This window comes from Lingula anatina, chromosome 3 (genome assembly GCF_051362555.1).
Source record: "Lingula anatina isolate TDL-2025a chromosome 3, LinAna3.0, whole genome shotgun sequence".
Lineage (NCBI taxonomy): Eukaryota > Metazoa > Brachiopoda > Lingulata > Lingulida > Lingulidae > Lingula > Lingula anatina.
Window position 1 is genome coordinate 21611792 of NC_141769.1, and position 21409 is coordinate 21633200.

General features: G+C 36.4%; 2 protein-coding genes across 3 annotated transcripts; one reads left to right on the forward strand and one right to left on the reverse strand.

Moving 5' to 3' along the window:
* The first annotated feature begins 10649 nt into the window (after positions 1 to 10649).
* On the forward strand, positions 10650 to 16713 carry LOC147763074 (uncharacterized). Its single transcript, XM_087009241.1, has 2 exons — positions 10650 to 11154; positions 13602 to 16713. The coding sequence occupies exon 2, from the start codon at positions 13602 to 13604 to the stop codon at positions 14907 to 14909; it is 1308 nt and encodes a 435-aa protein (XP_086865367.1). The 5' UTR covers positions 10650 to 11154; the 3' UTR covers positions 14910 to 16713.
* Positions 16283 to 18693, reverse strand: LOC147763075 (uncharacterized). Of its 2 annotated transcripts, XM_087009242.1 has the most exons (3): positions 18200 to 18693; positions 17464 to 17783; positions 16283 to 17120 (listed from the first exon to the last, which is right to left on the reverse strand). In XM_087009242.1, exons 2-3 carry the CDS (start codon positions 17698 to 17700, stop codon positions 16845 to 16847), a joined length of 513 nt encoding a protein of 170 aa, XP_086865368.1. In that variant the 5' UTR covers positions 17701 to 17783; positions 18200 to 18693; the 3' UTR covers positions 16283 to 16844. The 2 variants fall into 2 exon arrangements, with proteins under 2 accessions (XP_086865368.1, XP_086865370.1); XM_087009244.1 differs by lacking the exon at positions 18200 to 18693 and having other exon boundaries at positions 17464 to 17928.
* Positions 18694 to 21409: the final 2716 nt, after the last annotated feature.

Below are 21409 nucleotides of genomic sequence, written 5' to 3' on the forward strand. Positions count from 1 at the left end.
AGCACGGGTCTTACTTTAAATTTAAGCTATTGTTCATACAATATTTTACCAGTCACCCAGTCCTTACTGTACTAAGTCCAAAAGTATATTCTAAATGGTAACTTAAGATAATTTAATAAATAACTTCTTACACCATGTAAATAACCGAATTTGTCTTGAAATAATAGCAAAAAATACATCTTTTCTGTCAATATTGTTCTAACTCCCGGTTTTTATTATCAGTTCTTGGTTTGTCATTCTTAATTTGCAGAGTATAATTTATCTTGATCTCCCAGTGTTAGTGTGTGTGTGTGTCGTCCAAATTCACAATATATTTAAAGAATATTAAAAAAAAAATATTTCGTTGTAGTTTTCCTTATATCTGATCAACAGTGTATTGTATATAAAATGCAAAAAAGGGTACACAGTAAAAAACGCGTTCTGGGAAGGGCAGAGAAATATGGGGAAAAAGAGGATCTTAATAAGTATTTTCCGTTTATACAGTCCATAAAAGTGTCTTATTTTTCTTCCAGTAGGCGTTTATATGTGTACCACAGGCGGTACAAATAACCGCCAACCTGCGCATAGTTACTGTAGGCCTACTCCCGCTCCACCAAGCATTTTCTTCAGCTAGCCTTTTTTTCAAAAACCATATCGGTCAAAAAACATTTTATTTGTGATGAGACAAAAAAAACTGAAGCAACTCTGCTTGTACCTATGTAAATTGTATCGAATTCCGGGCTGTTGTGCAAATGGACCAAATTTATCCAGAGTGGACATTTTCCCAGCAAACAGAGTTATTTCGAACAGCTCGACCCACCCACCCCACCCACCCAACTTGGCTACGAACCCGATTATGGGTACTGATACCTAAAATCGTTGAGATTCGGATTTTGTCTTCGGAAAGTGGAACATTAAGTGACACCGTTTCAAAATAATCGTTATCTTATTCATTTATCTTTTCATCACCATCACTGGAGGATCCAGTTAAGGTGCAAATAACCTGACGTGTTAGCCTCTCTTCCTTTCTTTTCCTCTGGATTTTCCTGTAGTCCGTCCCCAAGAAGAATACCACAGGCGTCACAAATAACCTGGCAGCTAGTGTACATGTATATGTAGGCCTTGATCAGCTTCAGTGATTTCAGCCATCGCCCCTGTGGATATCCAAGCGCATTTTGGTTTTTGTCGCGAGTACCAAAGATGAAATAAACAGTGTAATAACATAGGGAAATTTGTTCTCAACCACAACATTTTCTTATGCGTCAGGAGAGCGCTGGAGAACAAAGTGCTGCACATAGCTGTCACAAGGAGGGACTCTAGTCAAATGTTGCATTTTCTTAAATTAAAAGAAACATCTTCTTGGAAAAACAAAGAATATTTTTTAAGATTTGGCATTAACTCATTGCATTTAGACCCCCTACAAAGAAAATGCCGAACTTTCTCCATTCTTAGTTCACACAGCTGTACTCGCCTAGTGAAGAAATGGCACATTAAAGATGAACAATTATGTACCTCACGTGGAGAAGGCCGTAGAGAGGGGCAAGGACGTGGAGAAGGCCGTGGGGAGGGGCTGGGACGCGGAGAAGGCTGCGGGGAGGGGCAGGGACCTAAAGATAGCCGGGGGGGGGGGGGGGCAGGGACCTGGAGAAGGCCACGGGGAGGGGCGGGGTGGGGTCAATACCAGGAGCGGATCCAGAGCTATTTTCTGACAGTCTTCCAAATTATCTTTATTGATCTATCTTCCAATTTTGACCGTCTTCCAACAGAAAAAAAAAGATACCTTTTAATGTAAACTTGAAAATCTGACCGTCTTCTGGAAGACCCAGAAGACGGCCTAAATCCGCCCCTGAATACACACTCTACACATCAGAACTTGACTTTTTAATGATGGCAATGGGTCAGTCTTGGCTGTTTACATGTTTCTCAGACAATCCCTTCAAGACATCCCCCACTCCGAACAATTCCCCCAAGACACCCCCACCTTCTCAGCAAAAACACTCTGGTTTTGAATTATCTATATCATACATCTGTTCCATTAAAACATTTCTTGTTTACCCACCTCTGCCTGAAGACAGAATTTTATTAAAAACAGGCATTTATAATTTTTCTCAATATGACATTTTCACTCTCATTATTATATTATTACAGGGGGAATGTCCGGGAGGGGGGGGGTCCTGATTACCTGGATAGATTTTTGAGCTCTAAGATTATCTAAAGACGAGGATGAATAAGAACATTTGAAGCTTTTTTTCAAATAATACGTCCATGAAATTTTTGGGAAGACAAGGATTAAGAAATTTTAGTTGACTTATCAACTCATCATTTATGGCAGCAGTTTCAATAAAATTTTTGTACAGCGTATGTGCAAATGAAGCGTTACGCGTGTTTCGACAGTGATTTCCTTGGTAGATACACAGCGTGGTGAGCTGCCGAGTTCTATTAGTCTGTGGTTGGGACAAGTTGAAGGCAGAATCCATGGACATGATCCCAGAGCTGTGGTTATCTGTCGCTGGGATCGTGAACTAAACGTTATCTGAAACAAACATGGAAACAAAACTTGAAATTCTGCTGATACACACCATTATTCAATCTTGCAGTTTCGGACAAAGTTCACAATTTCACACCTGTTTTAATCCAGACACGAGGTCTATTTTTTGAGAAAAGAACACCAAACAATTTATAAATATACATACAAATGAACAATCTGTTTTAATAAGGGTAATGTGCCATTAGTCTGCGGTGTTTCGCTTCTGATGCTGTCTCAACCATGATTGTGACGGACTCCACAAATATCACCCCATTGTGTTAGTGAAGGCTGAACGTAAGGCGAGAAGTGGGGGGTACCTCCCTCTTGTGGTGTACGGCAGATAGCATGTGCGTGCATTTCAATGATTGGAGTGTTTGAAGGGGAATGTGGTGGAGTGGGGGGGGGGGGTGGATAACGGGGATGGATGTAGGAGAGAGGAAGGGAGACATACAAAAAGGTCAGTTCGTTACAACAGTCGACCTACCTCACGGGGAACAGATATCCTCAAGCTGTCCCCGACAGCACGTTGAGTCTAAGAGATTTCTGGAAACTCACCTCAGCACACCTGTGGAGCGGTGTAAGTTGTAGAACCAGTACATGTAGTAGTTGTAGTACAGTGCAGTAGGACTATATGATGTAGTAGTAGTAGTAGTAGTAGTACACCATGTAGTAGTAGTAGCAGTAGTAGTAGTTGTAGTTGTAGTTGTAGTATAGAAGACAATGATAATAATTACTGACAAAGGCTGTATATCAGTAATACTCACAAACACGTGGCTGTGAATACAATACAGTTAATGCCCCTATTTCACACAGACCACGAATCGCCAGGAGTTGACAAATTTCAGGATTCGTGGTTGAATTGTAAACAGTAATGAGTTCGTGAAGTTCTCAACAGATTCGTATATATTCGTAATCAGTTCTTGCAATTCTTGACCAACAAGAATTCGTGGCAAAAACTTTGATGCCCCTATTTCACACAGACCACGAATCCCACGAATCGCCAGGAATTGACAAATTTCAGGATTCGTGGATGAATCGTAATCAGTTCGTGGAGTTCTTAACAGATTCGTATATAATCGTAGTCAGTTCTTGCAATTCTTGATCAATCGGGAATTCGTAGCAAAAATGTTGAGCTGTTCAAAATTTTGGCCACGAACTCCCGATTCCGAAAAAATCATAGTGAATACTTAACAATATTCGTGCGATTCCAGTCGAATCCCACGAATATTCGTAACACTATCGCACTGTATCGTAGAGCGTGTCGAATTAGGCCAGAGAATTTGCTAAATCTCACGAATCCTCACGAATCCTGAAATTTGTCGATTCGTGAAATTCGTGGTCTGTGTGAAAAAGGGGGCATAAATACAGTTAAACAATGTGCGGGTCTCGTTACAGCACGCTTATTTAATGGTTATATCATACAGCAACAAGGAGACAAATTACCTCTAAATCAAACAGCTCCATGAAACGTGCCGTGCATCATTTTTCGGACTTTGTTGTAGCACGTATTTGTAAACACAGAGTATATTTACCCCTGGAAATTAACTTAAAATGTGTAAAAGACCGATTTCACACACACACACACACACATAAACATAAAAATAAATAAATAAATAAATCACATAACATAACATAACATAACATAACATAACATAAGACCAAAACATTTAGAAATTGCACGCATAATTCCCCGACAAATATAGTTAATTTTTTTTAATATCCAATCTTGGGTTACATTTGTTGTACATGCGATGTCCGCATGGTGTCCTTGCATTGCCCATATGCTACTCGTGGGGCGTCCGCTACTTAACTTCAAGGTCATGTGGGAGAAATGGTACGGCGCCCGTACCGAACGTAAGCATGCTAGTCCATAGACACTTACGGTACAAAAATACGGAAAATTAATTTCTATTTCATCGTACGGCGTCTGTGAAAAATGTAACCTAGGCTTTAGTAGAACGTAAATCTTTACACCTAATGCGTTCGTTTATAGCCGTTTTAATCTTTTTTTATTATGGCAGGTGTGATTTTTTTGCATTTTTGCCCAGAAATTGACTAGTTTCTGACAATAATGATGATACCCCCCCACACACACACATTAACAATCTCCGACATATGTTCTAAGATATTTTTGTGAACTTTAATCATCATTAAAGATGTTCCTGCTCATAAATGAATTATTTTGTTTTCCGATTTTATTTGTCTCAGATAAACCTGTTTAAAATATTTTTCTCTTCCCCTCCCTCTCTCGCTCGTTTTCTTAATCTTTGTTGCTAACATTAAATATGTTCTCTGTCACCGTGAAGACATTTCAAATGAGCAATCTCAGTTAATACGGGAAATGTGCCATAGGCTTCCCTCTACCAAGGCCGCAGTTATTGTGCTGTGGATATTATTTGCTTTTACAGTACAGAGATTAGCCATCTATTTAACCAGAGACGCATCTTTGAATATCTAGTGAAAAATCAATCTATGGCCCTGGTAGAGGGTAGCCAGAGGCTGCGGTGTGTTGATTATGATGCTGTCTCAACCATGATTGTGATGGACTCCACAAATATCACCCAAATGTGTTAGTAAAGACAACGCGAGACGGGGAGGGGGGATGAAATGTTTATAAAGAAATTACCTAATAAATCAATGGAAATGAAAACATGCTATTTTAGTTTCAATTGGATGTTGACGAATCTTTAAGCAGAGAAAGTTGGATTAAAAGGAAATATGTTGAAATAAATCACCACTAAAATGATGGGTGGGGGGTATGATGATGGTATATAAGGTTTGGGAGAGTCGGAGAAATTGAATTTTGAGAGCGTTCGGGTGATTAGTGGTGTCTTTTAACTTTAACACACCAGGTTATGCAAACTTTAACAACTTTTGTCTCTAAAAAAACCATGTACAGATTATCTTTTTAATTTATATAACCACCGTATGTTTCAGCTATAGTATTCCTAAAGATGAACTTAAAATATGACGTCTATTGAGAAAGAGCGCCATTTCAAAAATCGCAGCACTGGAAAACTAATTGGCAAAGCGTGAACGATACGAAAGGAACTAAAATTCAAATGGGCTAAAAATGGAACATAAAGTGCCGACAGAATTTACTTGGAGTCAAAGTTTGCTATTTTTGAACTATACAAACTGTCAGCGATAATTTTTTTCACATCAAGTATGTTTGCCGACTTGCACGAAATATTGCACATTTTCATTTATGCACTGGGGCCTATTTGCGTGACAATCCAGAATATACATCAGAAAACATAAAACAGAAGTGCTAATGGATGAGCCGAATTGTCGAACTGTCAACATTGGCAATGGAGTAAAATAGTACAGTTTGAAGGACAGAAAGATAATTTTATCTTATTTTTAAATTAAAAATGAACTTGTTACGAAGTGATATATTTGGGACTTCACAAAGAAATCTGAACAATATTTAAAAAATGTTCCATTTCTTAACTGCCGATTTAATTTTTTCTGTATCATTTTGTATAGTCAAAGTATTTTAGCAAACTGCTAACAACACAATTTTCTATATCATTTTGTATAGTCAAAGCAATTTAGCAAACTGCTAACAACACATTTATAACCAAGGCGTTTCTTTCTAATAGCACGTGTGTGTGTGTGTGTGTGTGTGTGTGTGTGTCGGGCGGGGGCGTAGGTCGTGCACGGGAATCTTCCTCTCTGGCAATTGTCAATGTTGACAGGTATGTAATGGTCCGGGAGAATAGAGGAAGTGGAGTTACAACAGGGTTAATGCTACAGTATTTGTCCTCAGAGTCTGTCTCAACATGATTGTGACGGCGCCCATGAATTTCATCATATTGTGCTAGTGAAGACAACGATAAATGATAGAGGGCGCTGATATGATCATTTTCATATAATTTCTCCGGAGTATAATAATAAAAATTTTAAAATACTCAAAACTTTTTGTACTTATTAGTTACACTTATTTCAAAACTGTCCAAATTTCTTGAATTTCATTTATATGAAAAAAGAGTACCATGTAACAGTGATAACTGTACTTGAAGCCCCTGCATGCGATAGATTTTTTTACTCTGGGAATTCACGTCGAGACGTTGTCTAGGATCAAGAAGCCGAAACAACTAAAGCTAATTATTTTAAAACTTTTACCTATTTATAATAACACGCTTTATATTAAGGATCATTGGTCTACTTGATCAATGCTTTTATCAAGCTTTATTATTTTCTCTCGTAGCGACTCATAATATATCATAAATACACCCCAGTAAGTTTGAGAATAGCAAAAAATCCACTCGGTTATCAATTTAGTGCCATAACAGTGAAATATGCACGGTGACGACGACGGACGCAGGCGATGGCTTTACTTGTACAGCTACCGGGTATATACACACATACACTGCATGCGACTTTTGGTAGGCCCCAGATAAATAAAGTTTTTTAAGTCGGGCCTAGTCCGTAGTACTATACATGTATTATGTGCAACGAATAACATTTACTTCAATTGGAGAATATCTTCTTTTTGTTTTATCACTGATTAAAAATATTGTGTTACTTGAAAGCTTAAATAAAATATTGAAAGATCGCTCAACATGAAATGTCTTCTATTTGCCCCTTGTTTTTATTATTATTATTTATTCACTTTGAAATTTTCCTTGGTGGGATGGTCTACGTTACATTTACTTCAATTTTGCTGAGAGGTTAGAACAGGAAACATAACGAACTTTGTACATTTACAGTGTATGGTTGATATGTTTATATTTAGTACAGTGTTGATTGATGGCCAGATGGGTCAGAAGACCACGCGAGAACAGATTCAAACGGAGGAATATGTAGTCTGTGACTGCATACTGACGGCTGAGTGCCCAGATCAATTTCGTTCAATACACAAATTTGAAGAACGTTTTCGCTAGTCTTCGAATTACGGACGCACGTAAATGTAGACCTTGTTTGGCTAAATATTAGTAAAATATTGTTAAAACCTGTATATAATAATATAGATTGCTGATGTTATTGTATGTGGGAATAAAACCACCAAACAGACGCAGACCGTGAACAGACCGACAACATTCGAAAAGGAAATTAATCTTCTGAGAGAATTTGTTTTGAGGTGATCATTAATTTGCATAATGCTAAACAAATACAAAACAAATGAGGACTAAGAGATACAGATTTCAGTCGTTTTTATGCGTATAATTTACCACGCGTCATCGTAAAAAACTGAATGAACATTTTAATTTAAACGATCTGATTTGCAACGTATTGTTGATTTTCAGTTTTTTTATATATTCTTTTCCTTTTATCATTATTTTTCCTCGTCAATATGCTGTCTTTATTAATTTGTTTCCAATTCCTCATTTATTTTTTTATTTTTTTATTCATGCATTTTTAATCAAATTAATACTACCATTTCTCTATTTTTTTCTGAAAGCAAACAAACATAATTTTATCTGCATTTCGTTTGATGTTAGGGAGGATTCTGAATAAGAGGTTAAGCAAATAATAATGAAACTGGTAAAAAAAGATAAGTTTCGAAACTTATTTATTTCTGTCAAGGGCAGTGGTAAATCAATTAAAACTTCCAGTAATTTCATCAAAGAGATACCTGAATGAGTGAGATTATCTGTTTCCCCTCCTCTGCCTGGATATAGAATTTTATGAAAAGCTGGCATTTATAATTTTTCTCAATATCACATTTAAAATCTCATTATTATATTCATTTCAGCGGGGAATTGTCCGGGGGGGGGGGGGGGGGGTACCTGGATAGATGTTTGAGCTCTTATATTATCTGAAGACCAAGATGAATAAGGACATTTGAAGTTTTTTTTCCAAATAATACGTCCACAAAATTGCTTTGGGAAGATAACGATTAAGAATTTTAAGTTGACTTATCAACTCTATCATGTATGGCAGCAGTTTCAATAAAAATTTGTTCGGGACTTGTTAGAGTGTTAGAGCTGAAAGATCTGCAGGTGGTGTTAGTAAACACCTAATTTGTTTATATGGCCCCACTTCTAGGCAGCATACCAATTTGACTATATTTTTAAAGTCAACAACAACTCCATGGGCGTAACTAGGCATACGCACGGATGCACTGTGCGTACAATTTTTTGAGCCAATCATGATATTATTCTCTATAAATTTAGTGTATTTTTCACGAAAAATAATCGAAAATCCTCTTCGATTGCAAGTTAGAGTCACCTGAATGTACAAATCTTCTGTATGAATCGTATACGCACCATTGTTCTGACGCCCCCCGTCTCGTTTGCTTTCACAGAGCTGAGGTAAATAAACAATACTAGCTACCTCCAGAAGTCCTATCTTCCTTTGCCTCTTAATTGGTAGCCTTTGTCTTAAGTGTGTCGAATGCACACTCGCTGGCGAGATTTATCTCAGATAAAAATCTACCTGTGTTATTTTCAAAGAGCAGCTCCAGCAGACCTGGGGACACTAGATAAAATCTGGACAACGGGCTTTATCAGGAGCCAGAGAAACAAAAAAAATATTTCCTGCAAAGCTCTAAAGAATTTTGACACGGACTTGACCCGGCTTAACCCTCTAAACTAACAGGGTGATATGGGCAATTTTCACAAACAAACAGAGCTTTATCCTGTAATATAATTATTTGATTTTGGATGATACCATATATAAGTTCAACTTTTAGAAGATTCATCATTAAGCTGACCATGCAGGGCCGTAGCCTGAGCAAAATGCCAGGGGGGGGGGGGGCAGTAAGCGGACACGAGGGGGCGAAGCCCCCTAGGGGGGAGGGGGTGCCCCCCTCCCACGGTGTGGAAAATTTTTAAAAACTGTATGTATAATACTGCATTCTGGTGCATTTTAAATGTTATTTATTAGTCAATCAGAAGTCAGAAATTGTGGGTTCATTTTGCCATAAGTACAGTCATTTTTTTCACACAACACGGAGGGTGAGCTTTTTGGCATAAACTGAGTTGGCTAAAAACAGTACACCTTTGTAAACAGATTGTTGAATGATTGTATAGTGGCCATGAGTGCCTTTTCTCACAGAATTGATACAAACTTTGCAATTATTTTTTTTACCTTTGCGATCATTTGCACCCCAATTTCCAGGGGGGGGGCAGCTGCCCCCCCCTGCCCCCCGGAGGCTACGGCCCTGCCATGGATAGCAAGAAGGTGTAAGAATCCTACAACGATCAACTGTTCTTAAGATTATTTTCTGACAACTCGGGATAACCGCAACAAACCACATCGAACAAAGGTGCCTCACCGTTATTTAGAATTTAGCTTGATACAGGTTTTAGTAACAACCCAAACTGAATTGCTTGGTCTACTTTTAGCCCTGCCAAGTGACAGTGAGTATTGTATTGTGTAAGTTTGACCAAGGACGTGTAAGTTTGACCAAGGACGCGGGTAGAAGGCCCTAGGGTTGACCAAATATGACACCATGACGCTGTCTCTGCGGCAGGGACATGGTGGCAACAGAGCAGAGAGTCTGGTTCATAAAGGGATGATCTGTTGTAAAATCTATTGCATGATTCGTTAAATATTAACATAAGAATATAAGTGATCCATTAAGATATATTAAAAGGTGGACCTATCACTGTAAATATGCCACTATCAAAGATAGGCGTTCTGCAGTTAGATTGCCTGTTATGTACAAATTAATATTTATTACAACTTATGCGGTAGCATGTACTGGTGTAAATGAACAACAAGAGGTCGCTAAACTACAGTAAAATCTTACAAGTGGCTTGTTTCCAAATAATATTTCTATTCAAAGAGGACAGTGTACAGGATAGGTAGTGTATGGTGGCTGATTAGTAGTGTGCTAGGAACCGTAGTCCGTTCCCCATTTCTTTGTACAGATGACATTCGTCCCATATACTAACCCCAATACTTCCACTAACCCTAACGTGTACTAATTATCATATGGGAAACGGGACGCAGCTTCGTTCAAATTTCCATAAACTTCGTTTTATCGTGGACTTCATGAATACTTGTGGCCGTCACATTTCAAAAGATTTTGGGGTTGTTTGTGTTGTTATTTATGTTTTGTTAGTCCTGGGGTGGGGTGGGGGGGGGGGGGCTGAGGGGTTGCTGTTCTGGAAAGCATCACGCGCTGCGACCCAGAGCAAGAGTCTCGATTCCATAACCCCCATAAGGGGCGAGTATGGGTGAGTTATGGAATCTAGACGCTTTTGCTCGGTCACAATGCGCAATGCTTTGGAATTACGGGACCCTGTTCTGTCGAAGAGCGAGAGCCATGTTCATTTAAAAAACTAGTAAAATACTACGGAAGCCGACTGGTGCCATATGTTGAAAAAATTTTTTTATCTCGAAATTTCGAGATAGCATTTTGAAATTTGAACAAAAAAAATTTCATCTCGAAATTTCGAGGTAGCATTTTGAAATTTGAATTAAAAAAAATAATAATAGATAAAATACCCACAATGCATGAGGGATGTGAAACCGGAACTACACGAGAAAGCCTCATGCTTTACATTCATTCATCTTAGCCTATCTGTTATGCCCGAAAAAGCTGTTTTTTTGTAGAGTCACATAAATTTGACCAAAGGGACTCAATTATTTCTGCCAACGGGAAGTAACGATATGGACCAGGATTTGGAAGACTTCATGAGGGGAAGAGGGATTAGCGACACCCAAATTAATAAGCTATATTGGAAGAAAAGGTATGTTTAGACACGTTTAGCAGCAGAATTTTTTGGATTTAAAGGAAGCACTACTGCAGTAGTTAGAATCCTATATCGTTATATCCTATATCGTTAGAAACCTATAGTATATTGTAAAAATATACCAGTAGTACGTGTTCTTTCCTCAGAATGGAGTGCATACATTGTACTGGTACTACATGTAGTACTCCCATTGGGGGTAGTGATCACAGTTCACGGGAAGTAAAATTCACAAATCACAGTGAATAAAAAAACTAAAAATTTCGAATCACCGGGTATAATTATCGCATTCCACGAAGGTCACAGAATAAAAAGTTGCATTCATGTGTCAGGGAAATGGGGAGCTTCACAGATGGGACCTTTGTTTACCTCTGACATTGATATCTGAGCAAGAGATAAAAGGCACTCTGAACTTTTTGTTTTATTATACTGATTGTCCACCAAATTATTCTAGAATAACCATCTCAGTGTTAATACAAACATGTCAACCATTGACGGACCTATTCCCATACATTTTTACGCAATGACACAACCAGCCATCCAAGGCTCCTATCCAATTTTATAATTCAGGGCTCAACATAGGTACTGGCATTACTTGCCTGGTGCAAAAAAATCTGATCAAAAAACACCTCACTGACTTTTTTTATTTTATATCCATTGATGTTTTAGTGCTCTCCACAATATACTCTCACTCCACCCTCTATATCTCACATTATAAACAACCCTTTATGCATTAATTTATTTTACTGATACAAATGTTGTTCTCCAAATTTTTGGTGTGTTTATTCCTCTGTATGTGAGTGATGTTAAGGCAAAAAAAAAAAAAAAAAAAATTAGGATTAAAAAAATAATAATTTAGGAAAAATAGTAAAAATTAGTAAGCATCTGGGAAGGACGTGAAATGGACATGGAATTTTAACGTTCAACTTTAACACCAAAACTCTGCTCTGTCTGTGGAGATATTCTAAAAATCAAAGCAAAATATAAATATTTGATTATTTCTCTTTCTAAATATGTGTAAAGTGTATTTCCAAAATTTTTTTTAATTTGAAAATTTTGCAGATCTATATAAAAATCAAGTAGGCATCTGGGAAGGACACATTTGGGAAGGACATTTTGTCCATTGCTAAAAAAATGTGAAACAAGGCTAAATAGAAATATTTAATGATATATTTACTGTGCCAAGATAAGTTTGATGAATGACATCAAAAGTAAGCAGAGTCTTCTTTGATCATATATTTCATCACCAAACATTTGACTATTTTTGGCTATGATAAAAGGTCTCATCTTCTATGATTATGATTGAATAGTATTGTGACATTTTATAGTAAGTCTAACCAAATTCATTGATTAAAATTTTATATATTGTCTAGATTATAATAATTTCAAAATTATTCATTCAAATGAAATGTTTCAAAGTTAAAAAATATTTGGTAGATAATTTAAAGTTCTAGATTATCTTGAAAAGACATAAGGGTTTGGGTGTCATTGGTCACATGACCTCTTATTGTCCTATCAAAATGCCTCATGCCCTAACAAAATGCTGGGTGTTATTCTGAAATGATTATTAATTTTTATTTAATTTCTCATTGAAATGTTTCTTATTAAAATTTCTTTCATGGGTTGTTGACCCATGTCATGTTTGAGGAGAATGTGAAGTGAAAAATTTTTAGCTTTTGTATTACTGAGAAAGCTTAAAAAATACCGGTAGGTACCAAAATCATCTAGGAAGGACAAATTGATATTAATTAATCCATTATTTCCTAATTAAATAAATTTTCATCAAATGCTCTTGGCCAAATATGGGAAATAACCTATATTAAATGTCTTAAGCCTTTATTATTAAAAATGATCAATATTTTGAAAACCATATCAAAAATAAAAATGTCCTTCCCAAACACTATTTTATAATTTTTCCAGATAAAAGTGTCAATAAAGTCATAATTAATCATCAAAACCTAAAAATTATTTTGGATTCTGGTGTCTTGGGATGTCTGATTTCAGAAATTGTAAGTTTTGTAAGTAGCAGTCTTTTTTGAAATTTTAAGGTCTGCAGACCAAATACCACGGAATGGCCCTTAAATAAATTTTTAAAAGCACTCCACACGCCACAGGCAGCAGTGACCTACTTTTGGTATGAAGCATGTGTAAACAACTATGACTGTGAAAACTAATTACTGTAGCCATGTATAAAATGATGTGGTCTGTGCCACAGTGTGGACACCTTCAAATGGTGCAAAGGCAAATTTATTTATATAACAGGCTGAGATAGTAACACTTTATCTTAAAAATACATAGCCATTCCACATTTTGCAATTATGGCAAAAGTAATGTATTACTAAGTGGCTTAGCTGTGAACAGCCTTTTAAAGATACAAGTAAATGTTTTTGTGAGTGTCAGTGTACATGCCATTTCCCTCCATTAATAACATTCCTTTTCTATTGCAGATGGACAAGGAAGTGGTGACACCTGCAGAAACAGAAAATCCATCAACAATGCCTATAGAAATGTCACCTGCCCAAAAGAGTGATATTCAGGATTCACAAGATTTCCTTGATTCGCCAATATGCTTTGAAGGTCATTATACTGATGGTGAAATCTCCTTTTATATACCAGTACACAGTGAAATGCCAATACTCACAGAAGCAGAAAATGCTACTGCTGTGGTGGTAGACGATGACACCATGCCACAGAATGAAGGGCCTTCTGTTGTGTCTATGGCCGCATTGAATGATGCAACAACTGAAAAAAGTCCATATTCTGTTCAAATGATAGTTCACATGGGGACATCTTCCTTCTTTGAAGTTATGTCTTACTTTAAAGATCCTGAAATATCAGATAAACTCATAACAATCACCAGGATTCTAAGTAATGGTGAGAGGGAAATAGCAGAAGATACTGGGGGAGTTCTCCGCGACGTGCTGACTGAATTTTGGCAAACTTTCTACCAAATGTGCACGGTTGGCCGTGAAGTTAAGGTTCCTGCTCTACGCCATGACCTAGGTGAAACTGAATGGCAGGCAATTGGCAGAGTCCTTCTGTATGGGTTTAAGTACACTGGGTACTGGCCTATCAAGCTTTCAAAAGCATTTCTCTTTTCAGTCATCTGTAGTGATGAGGAAGAAGTCAAATCATGCTTGCTTGAAGACTTTTGGAAGTTTGTACCAAAACAAGACATGGAGGTTCTTCACCAGGCCTATGAAAACTACACACAAGTTGATGAGGATGAATTATTGGACTGTCTAGAGACATATGAATGTAGAGCAAAACCAAAAGAAGACAACATCAGATCTGTAATCCTTGAAATTGCACACACGCAATTGATCCAAAAACCAACATTTGTTGGTAATTGCATGAGGGAATGTCTCTTGGATGCAAAGATTAACCCCAACAAAATTGAGGAAATTTACAGCAATGTTTATCCCACTTCTCGAAGAGTGATCAAGTCTTTCAAATTTCCTGAGTTTATGGATGCAATGGAGTCAGAAGTTGCAAAACACATTAAAAGATATGTCAAAGACGCAGATGGTGACAAATTAGGACAATTCCTAAGATATTGTACAGGATCAGATCTGTTAACAGTGCCGCAGATTTCTGTGGAATTCTCATCTCTCACTGGTTTTCAGAGGCGCCCAGTAGCACACACATGTGGGTGTGTCCTCCAACTACCAAGGCTGTGCGAAAGTTACATGGACTTTAGGTACGAATTTGATAACATTCTAAACCAAAACATATGGGTTATGGACATTGTGTAAGCTACAAACTAAAGAAGAAACTAATGCCTCGATATACATGTAGACTGTCCAAAAGTGAAGCAGTATTAATATCTGGATTGTGCCTGGTTGTTTCTGACTTTTGTTGAAAAGGGAAGTTGACATTTCATGGTCATTAAGGTAAATGGGACGTGAAGCTTACTCTAAATATGATGTTGAACAGAGCTGCAGTTTTTCCTTGTTTTTGAAAGTGCATTAAGCCTGTTTCATTTTACACTTGTACTGCATGTAATGGGATCCTTCTTTTAGTCAGCGAGGATTTAAGACACTTGGTTTATGTCTGACAAACATTTTTATACTGGTTTTTATGTTCATATGTGTAATTTTCATTAATAATTTTCTCTTGTGATCAAACATTGATGATAAAAGTGTGATCATGCTACAAAACATAATGAACTGTTGGTTTTAAAAGTGCTTTGTAAGTTTATGCAAGTTGCAAGTGATTTGTCTATTTTTGTTAACACACCAAAGAAGTACCCTTTGTTCCATGTTGTTAAAACGTGTTATGGGCATTGTCATAATATTATATTATAACCTTTGTGCTCTGAACCTCACTGTTCATGTCTCTTGTTGATGGAATGGAATATCCATATCCTGGTCAGTCTGATACATATAATGCTTGCGTTTTTAATTTCTAGTTTGATTTAGCCAAATTTTCTGCTTTTCATTTTACACTTATATTACATGTTATGGTAGAGCTCTTTTGGTTAACCAATATTTCAGACACTTGGCTGATATCCAATAGAGATATTCTAATATTGCTTTTAGACACTTGGTTAATGTCTGACAAACATATTTTGATATTGATTTTTATCTTAATATAATGTGTAATTTACCATAATAATCCTTTTCCCTTGTGATCATACAATAATGATAAATTCAAAAGTTTAATTTCTGAATCACAAAAGAAGTGTCTTTTGTGCATTGTTTTTAAAACATTATGGATGTTTTCATTATAATAGCAATCTTTGTGCTCTACACCTGATGGTAGACCGGGTGTTTTTCTTTTTGTTAATAAAAGTTACACTAATAAAATGATTTTTTTTCACTTTTATTTTTGTTTTGGGGTCAATTATAGAGTAAAAGTTGAATAATATATTGGATATCAATCCAAGGATCAAACTGTGGGTTAAAGTTTCATGCCAGGTATGTGTCATAGCGCAAATACTGAGAGAACTATCAATTTTACTGTATCACCCAACTAATTTTCAATATACATGCACTAGCACTTTATATTTAAACATGATGAAGAATGTTACTCTCAAAAAAAAAAAACAAAAAAAAAACAGCATTGTCAGATTACCTTTACATAAGTTATTCCCAAACAAATTGCAGAAAAAATAAATACATGACTGTAATTCATAATTATCTAAAATGTTTATTTAAAATCCTGATGATAGAAGTAGGACTGCGCCAGACAATGAAAGGATTTTCAATGGAATGTTCACTCTTGATTATACATGTTTTTTCTAAAAATTACATCAGCAAAAGTCAGTTCTATATGTTTGTGTTGAAGTTCTAAGGTAAGTTGACTTAAATATTATGTCAAAAGGTAGTCCATGCAGTATGTTTTTGTTATCCTAGAAAACTAATTTAAGTCATGATAGTGACTTTTCATAATAATAGTAATACTAATAATAACCGGCATACTATTAAGTTTATCTCAGCAAAAAATACTGATGTTCTGTGTCTTGTTGTACTGCATGGCCTGCAGATTTTAGGGCTGTTCTGTTTTTACACTGTACTCATTATTTGTTATCATGAATAAAGTTTATAAGTAACATGACTTGATATGCATTGATCATCAAGACTTCCCTGAACAATCATTGTTACTGCGACACAGCTGATATGTACCAATGCGACACACTATAGATCCTGTCGAATAGCTAATCGCAATGCATGGTAAACCTGCTGTGCCTACTGTACATTGGTAGGAAAGTCCAAAAAAAGTTCAGCCATGTAAATATTGAAGAGTTCAAATAATTCTTCATCACAGGGAAGGCCATCCCTGAAGCTGCATTCGGTTAAACATGCTTCGATATGTCCTTGGTTGACTGGTCGCAGGTAGTCTCGTCGGCCATACAATTCTGGCATAGAGAACAGAACGATTGGTCTTCCATTGGGAACGTTCTGATTCTTTGTGCGTCGTATGCGGTGACAGTTCCATACAGACGTGACCCTATCCAGATCAGTCTATTATAAATATAAAGAAAAAGAAAAAGGCTATTTTGTTAATTAGCATACAATTTACCACAACTCAAAACTGACATTACTTAATATTGCAGTCACCATTCAACTACACCCTGATGATTATATGCAGTATTGTATTTGGAGATGTTTTAACATCTAAAACTATTTAAAACATTAAAACTATTTAACGCCATTATGTGAGATTAAAACAAAAAAGAAATGGATTCTCGACTCTTAGAAAGACCCAGTAAATATAAGAAGCGCTAAAGTTAATTATGCATTACCAACAATCAATTAGTCTCATTTCAGCAGCCGAAACAGATAGAACTATAAAATGCTTTAATACCTGGACCAAAGTCATGAAGCAGAATTGGACGAGGCTTGTGTCTAGCGGGTCTCCTGCAAAATCCCCAACATCCTTCAATGCTTTCAGAACATCCATCCAAAATTGTATGCATTCTTTACGCAGCATACACCAAAAGGCTTCAATCCGCTGGTTGTGAGTGCTCCGCCCATAAATAAAGCTATTCTGCTCCGACAAGAACTCTTGCATCTGTGCTACATGACCGTTCTCGGTTCCCATGTCTCCTTAGTTCAGATTTTATCGTTGATAAAGCAAAATGACACCTTTGTTTACTAATAATCTGTACTCAAGGCCTCATGGCTCTATAATAAAAGCATTTAAACCAAAATGATGACACCGGATTGTAGCCTACATATATACACTCCTGGTCAGCTCTAACAATTTCGTGATAAAATCTAGTTCAGGGACGAAATTACTCTTCATACCGATTGCTAATAAAAAAATACAAAGGTGTTAAATTGACGATTAAAGCTTTGAGTTGCCTATGCTATTGAATATACATCGAAAAGAAAAAATATAAAAACCGATATTTTACATTTCCGGGAGTTTTTTCATTGTTTCAAATCTGCACAAAGACAGATGCATTATTGAATAATTGGATGCAGGAAAAAACTCTTTCGTTATTAGGATGATAACAAAGGGTTACAATGTCCTTAATTTTAAAAACAAGGCGGCAAAGCTATTTTCACAACTGGTTTAAGTGTTATAGTAATCTCACCTGTCATCCCTCTTTCCCTCAAAAATACTTCCAAGCCCTGGTCTATATCTTTCACATCCCTTTGGTGAAATAATTGAGCCCCTTTGTTCAAATTCATGTGACTCTACAAACAAAGCTTTTTCGGGTATAACAGATAGGCTAAAATGAATCCTTTGAATGTAGAGCATGTGGTTTCCTCGTGTAGTTCCGTTTTCACATCCCTCATGCATTGTGGGTATTATTATTATTATTATCATTTATAATCTGCAGAAGCGACTAAATAATAATTTGCTAGTTTTGATGATTATGCAAAAATGTTATGGCGTAAACGGGAGTCGTCTTATTCTAGCTGAGGTTTAGATGGTGTGAAAACGCATAATCATTAAAGGTGGGGAAAGTAAAGCGCCGCACCGCGCCGTAAAGCGTCTGAGCGGGATAGATGTTATATATATCACTTGTAGTTGAGGGGAGGGAGGAGGAAACAAATTTTAAGATTTCTTACCTTAACTTTGTCTATTGTTATATCAAAATGCTATCTCGAAATTTCGAGATAATTTTTTTTTTTGTTCAAATTTCAAAATGCTATCTCAAAATTTCGAGATAAAAATTTTTTTTGTTCAAATTTCAAAATGCTATCTCGAAATTTCGAGATAAAAAATTTTTTTGTTCAAATTTCAAAATGCTATCTCGAAATTTCGAGATAAAAAATTTTTTTGTTCAAATTTCAAAATGCTATCTCGAAATTTTGAGATAAAAAATTTTTTTGTTCAAATTTCAAAATAGTATCTCGAAATTTCGAGATAATTTTTTTTTGTTCAAATTTCAAAATAGTATCTCGAAATTTCGAGATAAATTTTTTTTTTCAACATATGGCACCAGTCGGCTTCCGTAAAATCCCGACCACAATTCGACAATTCTCTTCATTTGAAACGACCAGCAATATTTTTCATGGACCAATAAGCGTGCCGTCACTCTTGGGATAATCTTTCCCGGATATATATTTTGGATAGCTTTTGTTCCATTTGTTAACACATCTTCTCTACTGCCCATTTCAATGCACTGCATGTAGTTTGTACATTTATATGGGTTGATAAAGTAAAATATATGCTTACATGGACTTTATGTGTGTAGTTATTGAAAAAAAACAACGCTTCTAAAGTACAAATATAATTTCTCAACATGTAATCTCTAAAGGTTCTTGAGCACTCGTTAAGGAGAATTTCAGTACGAATATCATAGCAATATACGTGTACTTCACCTCTGTAATATCATAGCAATATACATGTACTTCACCACTGTAATATCATAGCAATACACTTCACCTCTGTAATATCATTGTGTTTTAAGGAGGGTGAAGTGTCTTAAGGGTATTATGTTTAGATTAGTGTTATCAATCAAAACCAACGAGTAATGAACCTGCCAAGTTTCCTGGTCTAGACCATTATGTTCTATAGTGTAAGTTAATACATCACTAAGGGACGGCTCATCATTCGAATTGGAGGGGGGAGGAGAAAATGTCCCCCCCCTCCCAACCAAAAAATAGCTGAAAAAATCCCTGATAACATTCAAATTTTTCGGGATCTCCCTTCCACATTGATTGAATAACTCGGCCACCCCCTCAATAAAACTAGTGAAAAAGTAGTGTGAAATTTATATTTTTCACTATGTCTTGTACGACAAGTCACAAAAATTATTTTTCTCAAGAACCCCTTATTATTTTCAAATTTCGAGACCCCCCAATATTTGCTCGGAAATTTTCAGGCCCCACATTTTCTCCTCCACCTCCCCCCTCTTACTTAAATAATGACCGGTCCCTAAGTGGCGTTTCAGCCGGTGTCATTCCTTTTCCACCGCTTTCCCACGCGTTCACATATCTATTGATAACTTTTAACCTTCCTGGTTGAATCGATGCCATGTTATGAGTACATCGTCATTGGAAACGCAACACAGATGTATACATGGTGGTCCATAAAAAACTACCTATATAGCTTTCCATCTCAATTTTGATGTACATATAATTAAGATATTCCCAACTTTCTTTCGCCAAATTTTTCCATAAATACGATTATTTTATCCTTCCACATTCTGCAAAAATTGGAAAAGTAATCAAATTTCAATTGATAATGTGTTCTATCCACACTCCTCTCTGCTGAATAACGACGGCCACACTAACGTTGAAATTTGCATTTGCTATTGTAATCATGTCAGCCGGACTGTTCCTTACTTTGTCTCGAATGTTAGTCTTCAGAGAGTCTAGAGTTTGTGGCTTTTAAACAGAAAATTTCCTTAAGGTGACCCCCAAAGGAAGAAATCTGGGGGGTTGAGATCTGGCGAATAGGGTGGCCAAGGAAAGTCCGTGCGGCGTGAGATGATGATGATTGAAATTTGACTACCTTAAAGGTATCAATTTCTGCAGAATTTGCAAGGATAAATTGGTCATCCTAATGGAACACTTTGGTGAAATAAAGTTGGATATATCTTATTTATATCAAATTTGAGATGGAAAGAAATAATTTTGGACCACTCTGTAAATAGTGGAGATTGAGACAAACATATTAAATTAAGCTTCTGTTCTTCGGGATAAATAAATATTAAGTAGGTTTTCTCTCTACATTTGTTTTAGGACCATTGTGAATATTGCCTGCAATATACATAAAAAGAAAAATCATACAAACTATATCACTCATATCATTATCGGTATTTGTTGTGTTAAATACATTGTCAGTGGGACATTGGGGCAAGGCAGTACATGGTAGGTGGGTGTTCACTTTCATAGAGGAAATTACACTTTTGGCGACGTATCCATAGAGATCAAGTTCTTGTTCAAAGGGTCTGGGGAGGAAGGGGGACTTTCTTCTGTGAGCGCAATAGTGTGTCTTTTTGACCTTTTAGAATGGTTGAAATAAGTTCACCGCATCTGACCCTGCATGTACGCACGCGTTTACAAAAAGGGTGGATAAAATAATTCATACATAAAGCATAACGAGTAGGATGTTGGTATCTGGTGCATATTTTTTAAATACACATAAAGATCGCTATGGCAAAGTATAAACATTTGGGTGGAAGAAAAATAACTTAATTGATTAAAAGAAAACCGTTTTTCTTTTTCTTTTTTTTCTGAATTAGAAAAAACAATGCTTGTAATGTTATATTTTAAACTATTGTCCTGTGGTGTCTCGTTTCAAATTTGAATAAACGTTTTCAGAGCGTCGATCCCTAAGTCAGCCAAGA

Bases quoted from the DNA above. Each gene is read 5' to 3' on its own strand.
- LOC147763074 (XM_087009241.1), top strand. From the start codon at position 13,602: ATGGACAAGGAAGTGGTGACACCTGCAGAAACAGAAAATCCATCAACA.
- LOC147763075 (XM_087009242.1), bottom strand. From the start codon at position 17,700: ATGGGAACCGAGAACGGTCATGTAGCACAGATGCAAGAGTTCTTGTCG. The intron at 17,121-17,463 runs GTATTAAAGCAT...TATTTATAATAG, and splicing joins GCTTCATGACTTTGGTCCAG to ACTGATCTGGATAGGGTCAC.